Genomic DNA, 16,916 nt, shown 5'->3' with positions numbered 1-16,916 from the left:
CTCCTCCTCCTGAAGATGACAAACTCCTTCATTTTACTGACATTGAGGGAGAGATTATGGGTCTTTACACTATGCTACTAAGCTGCCTATCTCTTGCCTGTACTCTACTGTTTGAGATCCTATCCACCACAGCGGCATCAACAGCAAATTTATAAATGGAGTTAGAGCTGAATTTGGCTTGAGTCGTGAGCCAATAGGGGCTATCATAAAGGGCTGAGTATGTAGCCTTGCGGGGCACCGATGTTGAGGATTATCGTTGAGGTATTCTCACCTATCCTTAGATTGCGGTCTGTGAGTCAGAGTCAAGAATCCACTTGCACAGCAGGGAGCAGAGTCCTAGGTCTTGGAGTCTGAAGGTGACTTGTTGGAATTATGGTGTTGAAGGCATAGCTAAAGTCAATAAATAAGAGTCTGTCGTAGATCATCAAGGTTCTAAAAGAAGAGAGCGTTTGAAAATCGGTGCGAGAGTCAACTTTCATCTGCCAAGAGAACAGCTGTTGGCTGTAGAAGAAAGAATCACTGACTCTCAAGGAATTCTCTAAGCTCTCAGAAAACCATCGTCTGAACTGAAGGTATAATGGTACTCTTAGCGAATATTCCATGGAGAAAGGCATTCCTGACTGAGGATCGGTGGTAAGGGCGGGCAGCATTCTGGAAGACTTAGTCAGGCTGTAATTTTGAGAGATTAAGTTTGAATTTTTTTTATTAAGTTGGGTTATAAATGTGGGATTTATACCAATTGGAACAGCATACCATTAGAATTTTGTTTTATTTTGAAATATTTAATAGTTAAGGGAAAATTCTTTGGTTTGCTTGTAGTTCTGTTAATTTGTTTAGCATTAGATGAATGCATTATTACTTGTTGATTATAAAGTGAGTATCCGAATCTCTCTCATTTAACCATTCCTTTATAACAGGTTGGTGGGGGGTGTGGGGAGAAATGTTGAGAGGCAGGTTAAACCACTTTTTGCACTCTGTTTAATGGATTGCAAGGCGAGCTTCTCTGGACTTGTTTCAGTCTCACCTATGGGTTACAGTGTCTCCCCCATTTCCTGGTAAGGTGTCTGCTTCTTCTCAGGCTGGGGAGTCTGGGTGGGTGGTCTGCCATTCCAGAAGCTAAGTGGGTGCGTCTGCTGGGGTCCTGGGCACTGGTCGTGACCTTGGGCATTCTTGGAGGGTGGGGGATAGTGTTCCTTGTTCTCCATCTGGTCTCATCTCCATGTTGTGTAGGACATTGGGTGTTACCTATAAAACCGGGAGGGGTAGCTGATGTCCTTTCAGGGAAGAAGGCACATTGCCCTTACCTGGTCTGAGCTACATGTGACTCCTGGCCAGCATCAAGGTGATTGACTCTTACCTGCCCTCTAGGCAATAAATGCTGGCCTTCCAAGTGATGCCCAGCAGGTAGGAGAAATGTTGGTTTGTGTTGTGAAGTATTTTGTTTTGAAATTCTGCGAGTATATTCAGCTGACATCCAGCCCAGGCTTTAATCGTGGACCAGACTGTAAAGGGTTCTGTGTCTTCCTTTTCCTCAGGCTCCCTCTCCCCCAGTGAGGAAACGGAACGTTGTCATGGTGATGCCTCGGTCACATGTCTGTCTTTGACGCGGGGGCACCGAAGATGGCGGAGTGTCGATTACAAGTGAGTGATGGTCCCTATGGGGTATCTCTGAGAGGATGGACAGGGCTGTGGGATGTTAGAGGAGGGTGACACACGCTGTTGCTCTGCGACCAATACAGCCCAACCAATTCTCCCAGCAACAAAACCAGCGCCGAGCCCGGATTCCCTTCGAACGTGCCAGTCTGTCTCTGGGCAAGAGAGACACAAACCCTCCACTTTAATGATGGTGTGTTGTGGTAACGCTTTGGGGACCTGTTTCTGTTTGCATCGTTGGGAGATAGTGAACAGATACCAATAGCATCATGTCCCAGTTGCCTTCCCCAGCCTGGGCAGTGTGAAGGGGGGTGTGCGCTGGGAGTTGGGGTCATGTGGTGGGCACAGAGAGACCCTCCCTGTTTCTTGGGAAGAGAATGTGGGGAGAGACCATGTGTGTGGGTGGAATTGGGGGTTACTGGAGTGAGCCCTCTGCGTGTCTTCCTGTGGTCCGTCTCTGTGACATTTGGGAAGCCCCAGTTGAAAATCAGGGTTGGTATGTGCTGCCCTCGAACGCTCTGAGAGAGTGCTTATTGTTTTGCCTGTAGCTGAGTGTCTCTGGGGTCGGAGGGAGTGTTGCTGTGTAAAGAGACCCATGGATTTGGATCAGTGCGGTTGGTGGAAGGGGTTGGTTTTACTTACAGCTGCAGATTAAATGCCTTCGCTGTTTCTCTCTGTTTTTACCCCCAAACCCACCCCACGCGCTGTCTTGCCCATGATTGTATATTGACAGAGCTGGACAGACAAACACGAGCAATCACAGAAGTGCCACGTTTCCTGGCTCTTGGCCTCGGTATCTCCTCGATGACAGTGAGATGGAAAGTGATGCATCGTGGGTGATGCAGGCGAGGGGTGAGTCCGCCCACGAGTGCTGTCCAGGTCAAACACCACCCACTGGCACACATGGCACCATTTACCACCCAACCAGACCTCGGCTTCTTTCTGATGCCTGGGGTTTCCCGAAGAGAGGGTGTTATTGGAGACCCCCAGTTGTGGGAGGTGGGGACGCTATGGTGGTGGGCATGGAAATTTGAGAGCTTCTGCTGTGGAGCCCTGACACAGCGCCAACACTGTGTGGCCTTCCCCCTGCTCACTGGTTTTGCTCTGGTGGTAGGTGTGCAGCTTGTTGGGTGGATCTGAGGCTGTGAAGAGATTTATTTTAAGAGTCCCGGGGGTTTGAAGACCTTGCGACATGCTCAGCAGAACACTTCTGAGGTTCTTGGGTCTCTAGGTCTGTGATGTTGAGATGGGGTCACGCCGGGGCGGAGGGGGGCAGTGGGGGGTGAGTTTAGGAAATCCTGTTTAGACCTGAACAAACTCTCAACGTCCCACAGCATTTCACAGCCGATGAGGTTCAGGCCCTGTTGTAGGTATGGAAGCCAGCAGCCAGTGTGCGCACAGCAAGATCCCAAGTAGAGAACCTACTCAAATGACGTTGGTTTCACAACTAAATGTTACGCAGGACCCTACGGTGACCTCTCCTCTCCTGATCCTGTTGGGCCAGGGACCGTGGCCTTGGGGGGGTTTTAAAAGTCTCACCCGAAGGATCGTACCCCTGATCCTCCCCCCTCCACCCCCCCCCACCCCCCCCCCCCCCCACCCTGACCTCGCCGAGCTGCACCAGCGGCAGGGAGGGGCTCCATTCAGCTAATGAGCTGCAGGCTTCGGAACTTGTTTTTGTAACCTCCTGATGCGGGGTGGGGGTCAGTTGGGTGGTTTTTAAAAAATTTTTGTTTGGTTATTGGCCATCATCACTTTCAGCCGATCTTGGACATTATCACATTGCTGCTTGTTGGAGCTTGCTGTGCACAATCTCACCCACCACCTTGTGGAATAGGGCCAGTGCCTTCAGTGGTGTTCTGTGTCCGTCACAAAGGTCCATTGCTATTTGTCACCCCCACAGCAACAGAGCACTTACATCTCACATGCTCTTACAGTTTTACTGTCTCTTCCCTGCCCCAGCCCTTGCTGAACCTACCCAACCTGTGCCCGGGTTCCGGGTAGTGTGAGGGGATCACCAATTCATTTTAGTTTCTTGTTCACAGCCTCCCAGGAAGAAAGCTCTGATGTTGGAGAGAGAAAACCTTGTTCATCTTTTGAACGGTGAGATGGAAAGACAACTTAGAGCTGGTTGAAACTCTCTTTTAAGCAGAGCGAAGTGAATATTTGGACTCCTGCTCTGACCCCCCCCCCCGTGCATTATGAGATTAACATAAACTGTATTCACAATGCCAATTGTGCAGGAGCTGAGGGGGTCATTTCACAGCTGGCTGTTTTATGATGCAGAATGAGGTCGGTCTGCCGATCTGGTCTGTGCCAACTCTCCGAATAAGTATCTTATGTAGTGCCATCTTCCTGCTCCCTCCCTCTAAACCTGTTGTTATACAAATAACCACCTAATTCCCCTCTGAGTACCTCAATCGAACCTGCCTTGGGCTACACGTTCTAGAACCAATCCTCTTGCTGAGTGGCAAGGTCTTTTTTTAGTCACATCATTTTCTAAAATCTCTCGTTCTCAATCTTTACAAGAGTGGGTCCAGTGTCTTCCTAGCTGCTCTATCCAGCGCACTCGTGCTTTTGAAAATCTCTGTAACATTTCTGATCAACCACCTTCTGTCCCAGGACAATTGTCATGACTTCTCTAACCCCGTCGCTGAAGTTTCTCGTCCCTGGAACTCTCTCCTGTCCGTTCATGCGCGCGCTCTCTCTCACTCCCATGGTTTTGCATCCTTTCTGGGCATCATGTACATAATACCCCAGCTGAGATCTAACATGCCTTGTACAAGGTCAACGTCACCTCCCTGCTCTTGTACTCTCTGTGCTTCTCATGAACCAAGGACCCGAAACACTTCAGACTTACTGCTGTCCTCCTTGACCCCATCCTGCCACCTTCAGTGACCTACACCCAGCTCAGACCACCCCTGAACCATCTCAGGATTGACTGAGAGTCTGTTAGGATTTTGGAAAGAATTGACAGGGTAAATCAAAAGATTTCTCCACTGGTGAAGGGTTAGGATAAGGGGGAGGCTAATCAAAAATGGGCTGATGGGAGCAAAAGTGAGGAAACAGTCAGACAGAAAGGAAATCGGGAACAAAAACCGAAGTTGCTGGAGAAGCTCAGCAGGTCTGGTAGCATCTGTGAGGGGGAGAAACAGTTACCGTTTCAGGTCAGGTGACCTTTTTTTTAAGAAAGGAAATCAACGCTAAATCAATCATTTAGAAGTTTTTAAATGCTCGTGTTCTACTCTCTGTGCAGCTGTAGGGTTCATGGAGCCACAGTCACTGGCTGCAAATAACTGACAATGTTATTGAAAAGTCAGAACAGGCTGGAGGGGTTGAATGGCCTCCTCCTCTTACTGTGACTCCCATCCCCACTGCACGGGTGTTAATTGGGATCCTGTTTTACTTTACTTCCACAGCAACAGTGGGTTCTCCTGCTCCCTGGGCCGTGTGACGAGGTCAGTGTGGAGCGCTGTGAGGAGCCCGAGCGGGTATGTACACCATCCCACGCCATCAGACAGTCAGCGCCCGCCACACCCCGCACTGTCAGATGGTGAACACCAGCACCGTCGGTTACTCGGTGCCCACCCCGGGGTAGCATAGGGCATTCTGGTGTCCCACTCTCCTATTGCAGCACCCGGGTGACGCTGAGAGCTCCTGTGTGTGTCCCAGCTCAGACTGTCCTCCAGCTGCTCAGAACAGGGGGTGTAGGTGTCAGATATAGGACGGAGTCGGGGTGGGGCATGAGGCTGACAGGTGAAGCCTCTCGTGGTTGAATAGCCTGTTAGCAATTCGCTGGAATAGTGACAAAAACATTACCATCATGTTCTGTAATATCTGGGAGAGGAAGGGGTTTAGAAACAAATATCGTTGTCTGGTGAGATTAAGATTATTACAGAGATCGTAGGAATGGCCAGTGTTGGAGAAAAGTCAGCCTTCCTGCTGTGTTCATCCAACCCCACACTGTGTTATCTCACTGTCTGGTGATCCTTGTTAGGAAGTGTTTGTATATACAGGTGGGGTTGAATCATAGAAGAGGTCATTCATCCCATCAGGTCTGCACTGACTCTCCAAAGAGCATCCCTTCCAATTTGGGTGAGCCCACATTTCCCATGACCAATCCCACTAACACTGCACGTCTTTGGGAGGAAACTGGAGCCTCGTCTCCTGTGACTGAGCACAGTGAGACTTGCATACCCTCCCATCAGGGCAAGGCATGGGACACTGGCACAGCTGTGGGATTGTATCCTGGTCTTGGAAAAAGAGCTGGGAGGGAATCCTCAGTTCCCTTTCTATCCCCACGTCCGTAACGGGGGGGGCCAGAAATGGAGGAGCTCCCTCATCACACAAACAGTAACTAATGGAGTGTTTGAACACGGAGAGTGATGAGGGGTTGTGGAATTCTCAGTATTGGAAAAATTGATCCCAACTTTACTCAACCTAGAGCCACGCTGCATCCTGATGGAGAGGCAACAGCTATGGAAAGTGTGCTGAGAAGGAAAACTGTCCTGAAAGGCAGCAGGAAGCCAACGGTAAGGGGAGCAATGAGATATTTATGTTCTGCTTGGTTTCTGACCTTGTTTCCTGATGTTAACTGAAACCGTGTCAGTTGGTTATAAATTCTGTAACAGAGCCATTGGTACTAATCAGTGTTCGATTCTTGGTAGCTCCCAGCTTCTGTTGGATAATGTTCTTGTAATGTTATTTTTGTGCTGGGATTGAAATACCTTTATCAGGATGACCATCTACCACACGCTAAACATTGCACCCTCCAGCTAACCTAACTCTACCATCATAAGGAAACAGCCACAAGAACTGCATTTCTGTAGTGCCTGTCACCATGTCAAGGTGCCCCCTCCCCCCGCATTTCACTGCCAGTGAGGTGGCTGTGGATGTGTGACCACAGCTGAAGGAAGTGCTGATGTCAATCTGTGCACAGCAAGCTCCCGGAACCAGTAAGGTGGCAATGACCAGACCTGAGTGACCGGCTGGGGGAGTTGTCAGGGGAGAGCAGGGAAGATGTTGCCTAGAAACCTTGCGTGAGCTTGCTGGTACTTCCTTGGGCCGTGGTGATACGATTCCCCAGAGGGCAGGTAGTATAACCCCACCCTCGGTGCTATAGTTGGAGATCAGCCTCATGTTGTCCTGAAGGTCCTGGGGTAAGGTTTCAATGGGCAATGATCCAGAGCACAGAGAACTCTAAAGCAATATTCCTAATTTAGCCCCTTCTATTCAGTGTTTCTGTTTCCAGACTAAGTGTTTGTGGTTGCGGGGGGGTGGGGTGTGTGCTGCTGATGGAGTTAGGTGGCTCCTTGGGTGTAGAGTAAGTGAACATTAGGAAGCTGCTGTGCCCACAGCTCATTCAGGGTCAGTTGATCAGACAGGCTAACCTCCTGAGAATCTGTGCAGGGAGCAAGGACCATAGCTCCTGCCCCTGCTCCCACCTGGTCAACCTGGACTTGACGATGCCCCTGTAGTTCAATAGCTTGCAGTGTAGTTACACACAGGAAGGAAAGGTACTTGGAGTCAAGGGACGAGTGACATCAGTGGGAAACTGGTGGGTCAAACCTCTGTGGGTAGCCATGCCCTCCACCCACAGCTCCGATACGCACACACGCACACACACCCCACCCCGTAATGTGTCCGTGCACCCTCTCAGTACAACCCTGAACCAAGGAACTGCAGTACCACCCTCTCGCTCATTAGCAAGGAGCGGTCAGTGTGTGTCAGGACCCAGTGAGATTGTGAAGCTGAATGGCCCATGATGGTGGGGAAGAAATGCTTAAACTGGAGACTGTGTGCTGTCTGTCTGTCCCCAGGTCTCCCTGTGGACGGCCTATTGGGTTGTACTTCGTGAAAGCCAGCTGTTTTATTATGGAGCCAAGTCAGTGACATCTGCTGAAAGGAACCAGGTCAGTACTGTATAAAGACAGTGTCTGGAAAGAGGTTGATTTATTTGACCACGGTATGTGGTTGTCACTGGCTGGCCTGGTATTTGCTCCTCCTTTTCTGAACATCACTGGGCCATTTCAGAGTCAGCCTCATTGGTGTGGCTCTGAGACACGTGTAGAGTGGTAAAGAATGCACCCCTTTAAAGGACATTAGTGAACCAGATGGGCTTTTAACCACAATTGACATTGGTTACATGGCAACCATTAAACCAGCTTTTAATTCCTGATTCTTCTGTTGAATTCAAGTTTCACCATTGGCCTGGAGGCCTGTAACCAGCAGTGTCCCTCAGTGATCAGCACGGCCTGGGCCCATTGCGCTTTGTCGTTTATGTCAATGATTTGGATGTGAACATATACAGCATGGTTAGTAAGTTTGCAAATGACGCTAAAATTGGAGGTGGAGTGGACAGCGAAGGAGGTTATCTCAGAGTACAACAGGACCTCGATCAAATGGGCCAATGGGCTGAGGACTGGCGGATGGAGTTTAATTCAGATAAGTGTGAGGTGCAGCATTTTGGTAAGGCAAGTCAGGGCAGGACTCAGACACTTAATGGTCAGGTCCTGGACGGTGTTGCTGAACAAAGAGAGCACAAAGTGCAGGTTCATAGTTCCTTGAAAGTGGAGTACCAGGTAGACAGGATAGTGGAGAAGGTGTTTGGTATGCTGGCCTGTATTGGTCAGTGCATTGGGTATAGGTGTTGGGAGGGCCATGTTTATAAACTTCATGAAGGGCATGGACAGCGTTAATAGACAACGTCCTTATCCCAGAGTGGGGGGAGTCCAAAGTTCGAGGGCATAGATTTCAGCTGAGAGAGGAAAGATTTTAAAAAGGGACCCAACAAGCAACTTCTTCTCACGGAGGGTGGTGCGTGTATGGAATGAGCTGCCAGAGGAAGTGGTGGAGGCTGGTACAGTTACAGTATTTAATAGGCATCTGGATGGGTACATGAATAGGAAGGGTTTAGAGGGATATGGGCCAAATACTGGCAAATGGGTCCAGATTTATCTAGGATATCTGCTTGGCATGGACACGTTGGACTGAACAATGTTTTGACTCTCTGCTGTGGTGCGATTTTGAACCCGTGAGCCATGAACATTAGCATGAGCTTCAGGAACACTGGTCCATTGACAATTCCATCACGTCACGGCCCTCTCTCCCTCCTGACCAAATACGTGTTGAATTATTGGGCCATGAGGTTCCTTCGGCCTCTCCTGCAAGTCACCATCATGTGACATGTAAAACCATTCAGCCCCTCAAGCCTAGCCCACCATGCACTTTGATCCAGTGCCAGAAATCACGGGCCCAAACCACCCCCCCCCCCCAACTCCCCAGCCCAAGGGGAGACCCTACATCCGCCTCCATCTTGAACCCTTCATCGACCCAGGACTGACTCCACCCATCACATTTATTCCTGATGCTCTTGCCTGCTGGCCTTAGCATCACGAATCCCAGTAACTCCCACAATCCTGAAGCTGTTCGGGAGGGAATTCCATATTCTCTGTCACTCCCCTCAGTGTGGGGAAAGTGTTCCCCGCTGAGGTCCAATAGCAGGAACATCTTTTACTGTCCTGATGCTTTAAATCAAACATCGGGTCACCCCCTCGACCTTGTAAACTCGAGGGGGATAGGAGTCAACGTGACCTGGTTGCTTAACCCTTTCAGTGCTGGGTATTCTGGCGAAACTGTGCTCCCCGTGTCCCCCCCTCCTTTTGGGCTAAATAGCTCATGGCTGTTGAAGATAATGATTTGTGGAGTTTGTTTTTGAGCAGTTTAAGTCGAGTTGGTGTAAGAGAGTGTCTGTTGTTGGTTGGGTGCCTTTTCTGATGGATGATCCAGATGTCGACGTTTTCCAACTCTCCGACTCTGAACACGGTGAGTTTATACTGTCCTTACCACTCCGGACCTGCCTTTGTAGTTACCAAACCTGGGAAGGTGTAAAAGAGAATTCTGTTTGCCAAGTATCGAGGGACTATTTCTCTCAATGGGGTTGATTAAAGAAATTGTTCGCATTTATGATCACAATCTCAGTTTTAAGTGAATAATTGAATGCAATGGGAATCAATATTAAAGCCGGAGTAGGGTCAATGCAGAAGTTTCTCTACCGGAAAAAAGCAAAATAAAATTGGGAAAACCTCTCCTACAACACTGAGCATTCCTGGGTGGAATAACTCAGATTTAGCACTATTGATAACTAACAGAAATATACAGTCCAATACTGTAAGGAATATAAGATAATAAAATGTGAGGCTGGATGAACACAGCAGGCCAAGCAGCACCTCAGGAGCACAAAAGCTGACGTTTCGGGCCTAGACCCTTCATCAGAGAGGGGGATGGGGAGAGGGAACTGGAATAAATAGGGAGAGAGGGGGAGGCTGACCGAAGATGGAGAGAAAAGAAGACAGGTGGAGAGAGTATAGGTGTGGAGGTAGGGAGGGGATAGGTCAGTCCAGGGAAGACGGACAAGTCAAGGAGGTCGGATGAGGTTAGTAGGTAGATGGGGGTGCGGCTTGGGGTGGGAGGAAGGGATGGGTGAGAGGAAGAACCGGTTAGGGAGGCAGAGACAGGTTGGACTGGTTTTGGGATGCAGTGGGTGGGGGGGAAGAGCTGGGCTGGTTGTGTGGTGCAGTGGGGGGAGGGGACGAACTGGGCTGGTTTAGGGATGCAGTTGGGGAAGGGGAGATTTTGAAGCTGGTGAAGTCCACATTGATACCATTGGGCTGCAGGGTTCCCAGGCGGAATATGAGTTGCTGTTCCTGCAACCTTTGGGTGGCATCATTGTGGCAGTGCAGGAGGCCCATGATGGACATGTCATCTAGAGAATGGGAGGGGGAGTAGAAATGGTTTGCGACTGGGAGGTGCAGTTGTTTGTTGCGAACTGAGCGGAGGTGTTCTGCAAAGCGGTCCCCAAGCCTCCGCTTGGTTTCCCCAATGTAGAGGAAGCCGCACCGGGTACAGTGGATGCAGTATGCCACATTGGCAGATGCGCAGGTGAACCTCTGCTTAATGTGGAATGTCATCTTGGGGCCTGGGATAGGGGTGAGGGAGGAGGTGCGGGGACAAGTGTAGCATTTCCTGTGGTTGCAGGGGGAGGTGCCGGGTGTGGTGGGGTTGGAGGGCAGTGTGGAGCGAACAAGGGAGTCACGGAGAGAGTGGTCTCTCCGGAAAGCAGACAGGGGTGGGGATGGAAAAATGTCTTGGGTGGTGGGGTCGGATTGTAAATGGCGGAAGTGTCGGAGGATGATGCGTTGTATCCGGAGTTTGGTGGGGTGGTGTGTGAGAACGAAGGGGATCCTCTTGGGGCGGTTGTGGTGGGGGCGGGGTGTGAGGGATGTGTTGCGGGAAATACGGGAGACGCGGTCAAGGGCGTTCTCGATCACTGTGGGGGGATAGTTGCAGTCCTTAAAGAACTTGGACATCTGGGATGTGCGGGAGTGGAATGTCTTATCGTGGGAGCAGATGCGGCGGAGGCGGAGGAATTGGGAATAGGGGATGGAATTTTTGCAGGAGGGTGGTATACTGTATCCACTGTACCCGGTGCGGCTTCCTCTACATTGGGGAAACCAAGCGGAGGCTTGGGGACTGCTTTGCAGAACACCTCCGCTCAGTTCGCAACAAACAACTGCACCTCCCAGTCGCAAACCATTTCCACTCCCCCTCCCATTCTTTAGATGACATGTCCATCATGGGCCTCCTGCACTGCTACAATGATGCCACCCAAAGGTTGCACGAACAGCAACTCATATTCCGCCTGGGAACCCTGCAGCCTAATGGTATCAATGTGGACTTCACCAGTTTCAAAATCTCCCCTTCCCCAACTGCATCCCTAAACCAGCCCAGTTCGTCCCCTCCCCCCACTGCACCACACAACCAGCCCAGCTCTTCCCCCCCACCCACTGCATCCCAAAACTAGTCCAACCTGTCTCTGCCTCCCTAACCGGTTCTTCCTCTCACCCATCCCTTCCTCCCACCCCAAGCCGCACCCCCATCTACCTACTAACCTCATCCCACCTCCTTGACCTGTCCGTCTTCCCTGGACTGACCTATCCCCTCCCTATCTCCCCACCTATACTCTCTCCACCTATCTTCTTTACTCTCCATCTTCGGTCCGCCTCCCCCTCTCTTCCTATTTATTCCAGTTCCCTCTCCCCATCCCCCTCTCTGATGAAGGGTCTAGGCCCGAAACGTCAGCTTTTGTGCTCCTGAGATGCTGCTTGGCCTGCTGTGTTCATCCAGCCTCACATTTTGTTATCTTGGAATTCTCCAGCATCTGCAGTTCCCATTATCTCTGTAAGGAATATATTTGCCTGTGCAGTCCCATTAGGTTGTACAGGCTCCATCTAATGGCAGAGTTGAGGCATTGCAGCAAGTTGCTGAAGTTCCAGGACACCCTGCAACAACAAGCTGCCACCACCAGAGGGAGCCCAGAGCTACAGTGTGAGATCAGGGGAGAGACACCATAGACCCTGGGGAGGGGGTCCTGGGGGTGTCGGTGGAGGGGTTTGTGTGGGGCGGATGGGACTAGGGGGTGTCAGCAAAGGGGTTGGTAGTGGCAGTGGCTAAAAGGAGAATAGGGAGACGGAGGTGTGGTCAAGCTGTGTGGGGGATTGGGGGTGGAGGAGGTGAGGACGGGCCATACCAGAGGTGGGAGGGAGTGGAGGGGGTGATGGAGATGATGGGGAAGGAGGACTGAGAGCAGGAGCAATGCAGGAAAGGTCAGGCAGACTACAGAACATTGCAGGAACTGGTAATATTGAATGGGTTTTGAGAGACGGCTTTTTTAAACAATGTTCTTTACAATTCCTCACAACACCGTTAACTTAATGTGCCTTTTGGTGTTTCCCAGGACCTGGGTAATTCCTGAGGGGGAAAACAGTTAATGAGCACCTTTTCATACCGCACCATTTCCCTCATGCACCCCAAAGGAACATGGTTAGCTTCCCAATTATTTTCGTCACTTGTGCACCTCCTTTACCAAGAGAGCTCTCTTGTGCCCTATTCCTTGGACAGGACTGATGGCCCCAGAGTGGATGGGTTGGGTTTATGGAGAGCCATAGGATTGAAGTTGTATGTGAGCCTGGTTTGTGAGAGGTCTGGGCTGTCTGATCCCCGGTCTGTGTGAGGACAACGTGTTAGTCTGGCCGTTTCTCCCTCTGTCTTTTTTCAGGTCATTGCTATCGATTCCACGCAGGAAGCAGACTAAATGCAATGCTGTGGGTCAAACATCTCAGCAGGGCATGTGAGAGAAACAGGAACCAGGTAAGCGTTACCCCATAAAGAACAAATTGATTTGAAAGCAAGTGTGTGTTTCTCTGAAGGAGCGTTCGGTTTGTCAGGTCCTCTGCAGTGAGGACTCCTGCACCTCGAGTCGTTAACAGGGGAAAAGTTGATCAGATTAGTGTCAATTTTTTCTCTCTCCACCTGTCATGGCTGACCCTCTGTCAGTGTGATGCTCTCTCTGTGCTGACTCTCCATTTGGGTTCCCCCAGGGCCACTCAGCTTCTGACCTCATCACAGCCTTGGTTCAAACATGGACAAAATATTTGCATCCAGGGTGAGGCAAGCGTGACAGCCCTTGATATCAACACTGCATTTGACCGAGTGTGGCATCAAGGAGCCCGAGCAAACCTGGAATCAGTGCGTAACAGGGAGCAAATGCTCCGGTGGTTGGAGTCAAACTGACCCATATGAAGATGGTCGTGGCTGTGGGAGGTCAGTCGTCTCACTCCAGGACACCTCTGCAGGAGTTCCTCAGGGTAGTGTCCTCGGCCCAACCATCTTCAGCTGCTTCATCAATGACCTTCCCTCCCTCATAAGGTCAGAAATGGGGATGTTCTCCATTTATTGCACAACATTCGGGCCCATTCGCGACTCCTCAGGTACTGAAGCAGTCCGTGTTCAAATGCAGCAAGGTTTCGAAAATACCCAAGCTTGGGCTGACCAGTGGCAAGTAACATTCGCGCCACATAAACAGGTCAGAAGCTAGGAATCCTGCAGCGACTAACTTGTTTAATGACTCCCCAGAGTCTGTTCATCTACAAGGCACAAGTCAGGAGCATGATGGAATACTCCCCATTTTCCTGGATAAGTCCAACCACAACAACACTCAAGAAGCTCATCATCATCCAGGATAAAGCAGCCCATTTGATTGGCATTAGATCCAGAAATATCTGCTCCATCCACCCGCGACGCTCATTAGCAGCAGTGTGTACCATCTCCAAGGTGCACTGCAGAAATTTACCAAATGTCCTCAGGCAGCACTTTCCAAACTCGCAACAACTTCCATCTGGAAGGACAAGGGCAGCAGACACATGGGAACACTCCCCCCCACACCCCCCCCCCCCCCGCCCCCTTTCAAGTTTCCTCCAAGCCACTCACCGTCCTGACTTGGAAATATATCCCAGTTCCTTCAATGTCATTGGGTTAAAATCCTGGAATTTCTTCCCTAACAAGTAATTGCAGTTGTATCCATGTGACATGGACTGCAGCGGCTCAAGGAGTTAGCTCACCGCCACTCAAGGAGAAACTAGAGATTAAACGCTGGCCCAGCCAGTGATAACTGCATCTCATGTTAATAAAGACTGACCCTGCAACAGTGTGGTGCTCCATCTGTTGCTATGGTGAGGCTTGTGTAACTGCAGTTTGTCTCCGTAGTTGGTCCGGTATCTGTTAGAAGCGGGATACTAGCTGGAAGGAATATTACCCCAGGGTCATACAGCAGTCTCCCTGTCGAGCTTCCTCACATTCATCCAATTTCAGATCAAGTTCTTATCTAGAAAGCAGCAGCATTTACAACCTTCAGGTAGCTGATGGAGTAACATCCTGAATGAACCCAGCCTCTCCTTCCTCCCCCAGCGCCCCCTCCCCATCCTTCCTTCCTCCCCCAGCGCCCCCTCCCCCTCCACTTTCGGGTTGCTTTCTCTCATTGACCTGGTGCCTGATTCCGAACTCGATTTTTGTTTTGCACTAATGTTGTTTTTGTTGCAGCCTCCCCTGAATTTGATGTCTTTCGAATGAGTGAGGATGCTGTGAAGATTTATAAAATGTTTTTGGGAACCCCAGCGGACTGCCGGGTCAAGCTTCTGGACTTTGGGATGTGACTGAAATGATATAAACTCCTGCCAGTGTCAGCCTCTGATTTGGAACCTCTGGGCGCCTTTCGTTGTTTCGAACCAGCTCTGGAGACTCCTGTTAAACCCAGGAGCAGAGTGTGGCTGCTGTGCTAGAAATGAGCAGTTTACAGATTCTGCTGGTCACAGGGCAGATAGTGATCAGTGACTTTGGTATTCTTTCAAACACCAGTCACTCAGATTGTCACAAGGATGTTGTCAGAGGGGCAAATCTTTTGTTTATGATCTTGTGTGGACCTTTACTGCACATCGTTTTCAGGTGGGGGTTGGGGTAAAGTCACGGACTCGTTTGCCCACTGGTGGAAATGGCTCTGGAATTCTGAATCAACGATTGTTTACCACTTCCTGGTCCTTCTGGCATCCAATGAAATGTTTGAAGTTTTGCCAGAGTAAATTATTCAACTCCTGTTTGTTACTCTGACCGATATCACTGTCATTGCCTTGTCACCTGCACCTTTTATCCAAATCCGTGTGTGTTTGCACTCCTCCTCCTGACTGTCTGCTGGAGAACGAGCAGCATTCCCTCTGTCTACGCAGTGCACTGTCTCTGGGCTATTGGGCTTTAGTTGATGGGTCTGCTCTGTATTTTACTAGCGCCTGATATTCCTGTCCATTGAAACCCAGTGGGGAGGAATGGAAAACAGGATACGCAGGCTGCTGCCTGGCAGAGACTTCAGGTATGGATCATTCCAATATCAAACCCGGCAAATAATTGCTGAATAAATCATGTCAAAACCCTGGAGAGGAATTCTGTGTTCGGTCCTCTGAGCTCATTGTGGCAATTGGAAACCATTTCACTAGCTCTTGGTTGCTTTGCTGTAAACCATTTGAGGGGTTTCGTTTAAAGCAGGGGTGTGAATAAATCACGTGACAGCTGGGAATGTTAGCGAGAGGAAGGTCCTGTTCTGCACAATTGTTTGGTCTTGTTCATGACTTGCACATTCAGGTTTCAGTCACCAACGGTACTGGGATGTTTTCCTGGAGATTTCATCTCCAGTTTCCCTCTTTCTAAATTCCTCAAAAGCTGCCACGATTGGTCTCCTGGCACGTTCACCCTCACATTGTCTCTCTAACACACCAGCCGTGCTCCTCCGCCCTGCCCTGCTGATCACAAAGCTCAGGCATTGTTCCAGCTTCATGTCACCAGCCACCCTGGCCATGAGAATGTTTGGTGTCTCCATGTCCTTCCTGCTACTGTCATTGCTTCAGCCTCATCTTTTATCGTTCTTCACCGTTCACTTTGCTCCGCTGTGAGCTGAGAACTCCCTCTCACTGTTTCTGATAAGGAGCTAGTCTTCCTGAATGAGCTTCATATTCCTCATTGAGGAATACAGACCCAGCTCCTGTCTTGCCATTGAGTCTGTTCTATAGCACACTCCTCTCTTTTATGTTAAATCCTACCAGTCTCTCTGGCAGTATGTGTAAATGAGGTAAAGCTCTCGCGCTCCCTTCCAGCCCCCACCCCCAACCCGACTCGCTAGTTGCCTGTTCCCACTGTCTGCCGATTACGACACACTTTGGTTTGACTTGTGCCCAGTGTAATCTTTATCATTTAATTCACTCTGTCCCTAAAGGAGGATGAGACACCTCTGGGAAACTGACGCTGATCTTTCATTGACGTGCACAACCCCAAAAACTTCCACAAGGCAACCAGAACCTGATTCCCTGCCCCTTCACAAAGTCTGAGAGATAACCATGGGAAGCCCTGTTGGTGCGAATCTACCTAGCACTTCCTTCTCTAAGTACCTTTAACAAGATTCATGCATTCAGGACAAAATAGAATATATAAATACATGTAAATATTAATTTGACTGTAACACCCAGAGCCCTGAGGATGTTTGCAGAGTGTAACTGAGGCTGATGAGAGTCCATGACAAAGCTGCTGCAGTGTTGACAGACCTGGAGTGAGCCCAGAGGAAAGGTGACATTTGCTGGTCTGTGTGAACCATAGAAACAGATTCTCCAGTGACAGCAGGATCTCTGGCTTGCGTGGGCTGGGTTTTTCTCTGCTCTGCTTTCATATGCTGCATAAAGATGGAATGTTGTTTTTAATAAGATTGATTCCTCAATCCTGAGCCGACTGTGTTTTAAGGAAATTGTCAGAGGATCTTCACTTCTTACTAATGTACCACATCTACCCTTGGTGGGTTTTTACAATAAAATAAATATTTGGTCTAACTCTGA

At 49.8% G+C, this 16,916-nt stretch overlaps 1 protein-coding gene across 1 annotated transcript in view; it reads left to right on the top strand.

The window, feature by feature from the left end:
• Positions 1-16,916, top strand: part of LOC125447477 (ras-specific guanine nucleotide-releasing factor RalGPS2-like) — a 60,491-nt gene extending 43,575 nt beyond the window's left edge. Inside the window, exons 13-21 of the mRNA XM_048521862.2 lie at positions 1,536-1,641; positions 2,387-2,505; positions 3,699-3,756; positions 5,073-5,144; positions 6,098-6,185; positions 7,473-7,565; positions 9,375-9,477; positions 12,770-12,861; positions 14,590-16,916. Coding sequence (XP_048377819.2) covers positions 1,536-1,641; positions 2,387-2,505; positions 3,699-3,756; positions 5,073-5,144; positions 6,098-6,185; positions 7,473-7,565; positions 9,375-9,477; positions 12,770-12,861; positions 14,590-14,619 — 761 coding nt within the window. The 3' untranslated portion in view covers positions 14,620-16,916. The remainder of the gene's footprint in view (positions 1-1,535; positions 1,642-2,386; positions 2,506-3,698; positions 3,757-5,072; positions 5,145-6,097; positions 6,186-7,472; positions 7,566-9,374; positions 9,478-12,769; positions 12,862-14,589) is intronic.

The sequence above is a fragment of the Stegostoma tigrinum genome, chromosome 35 (genome assembly GCF_030684315.1).
Source record: "Stegostoma tigrinum isolate sSteTig4 chromosome 35, sSteTig4.hap1, whole genome shotgun sequence".
Classification (NCBI taxonomy): Eukaryota; Metazoa; Chordata; class Chondrichthyes; order Orectolobiformes; family Stegostomatidae; genus Stegostoma; species Stegostoma tigrinum.
Note: the sequence above shows the minus strand (reverse complement) of the source record. Positions and strands in the feature narration are given on the sequence as shown.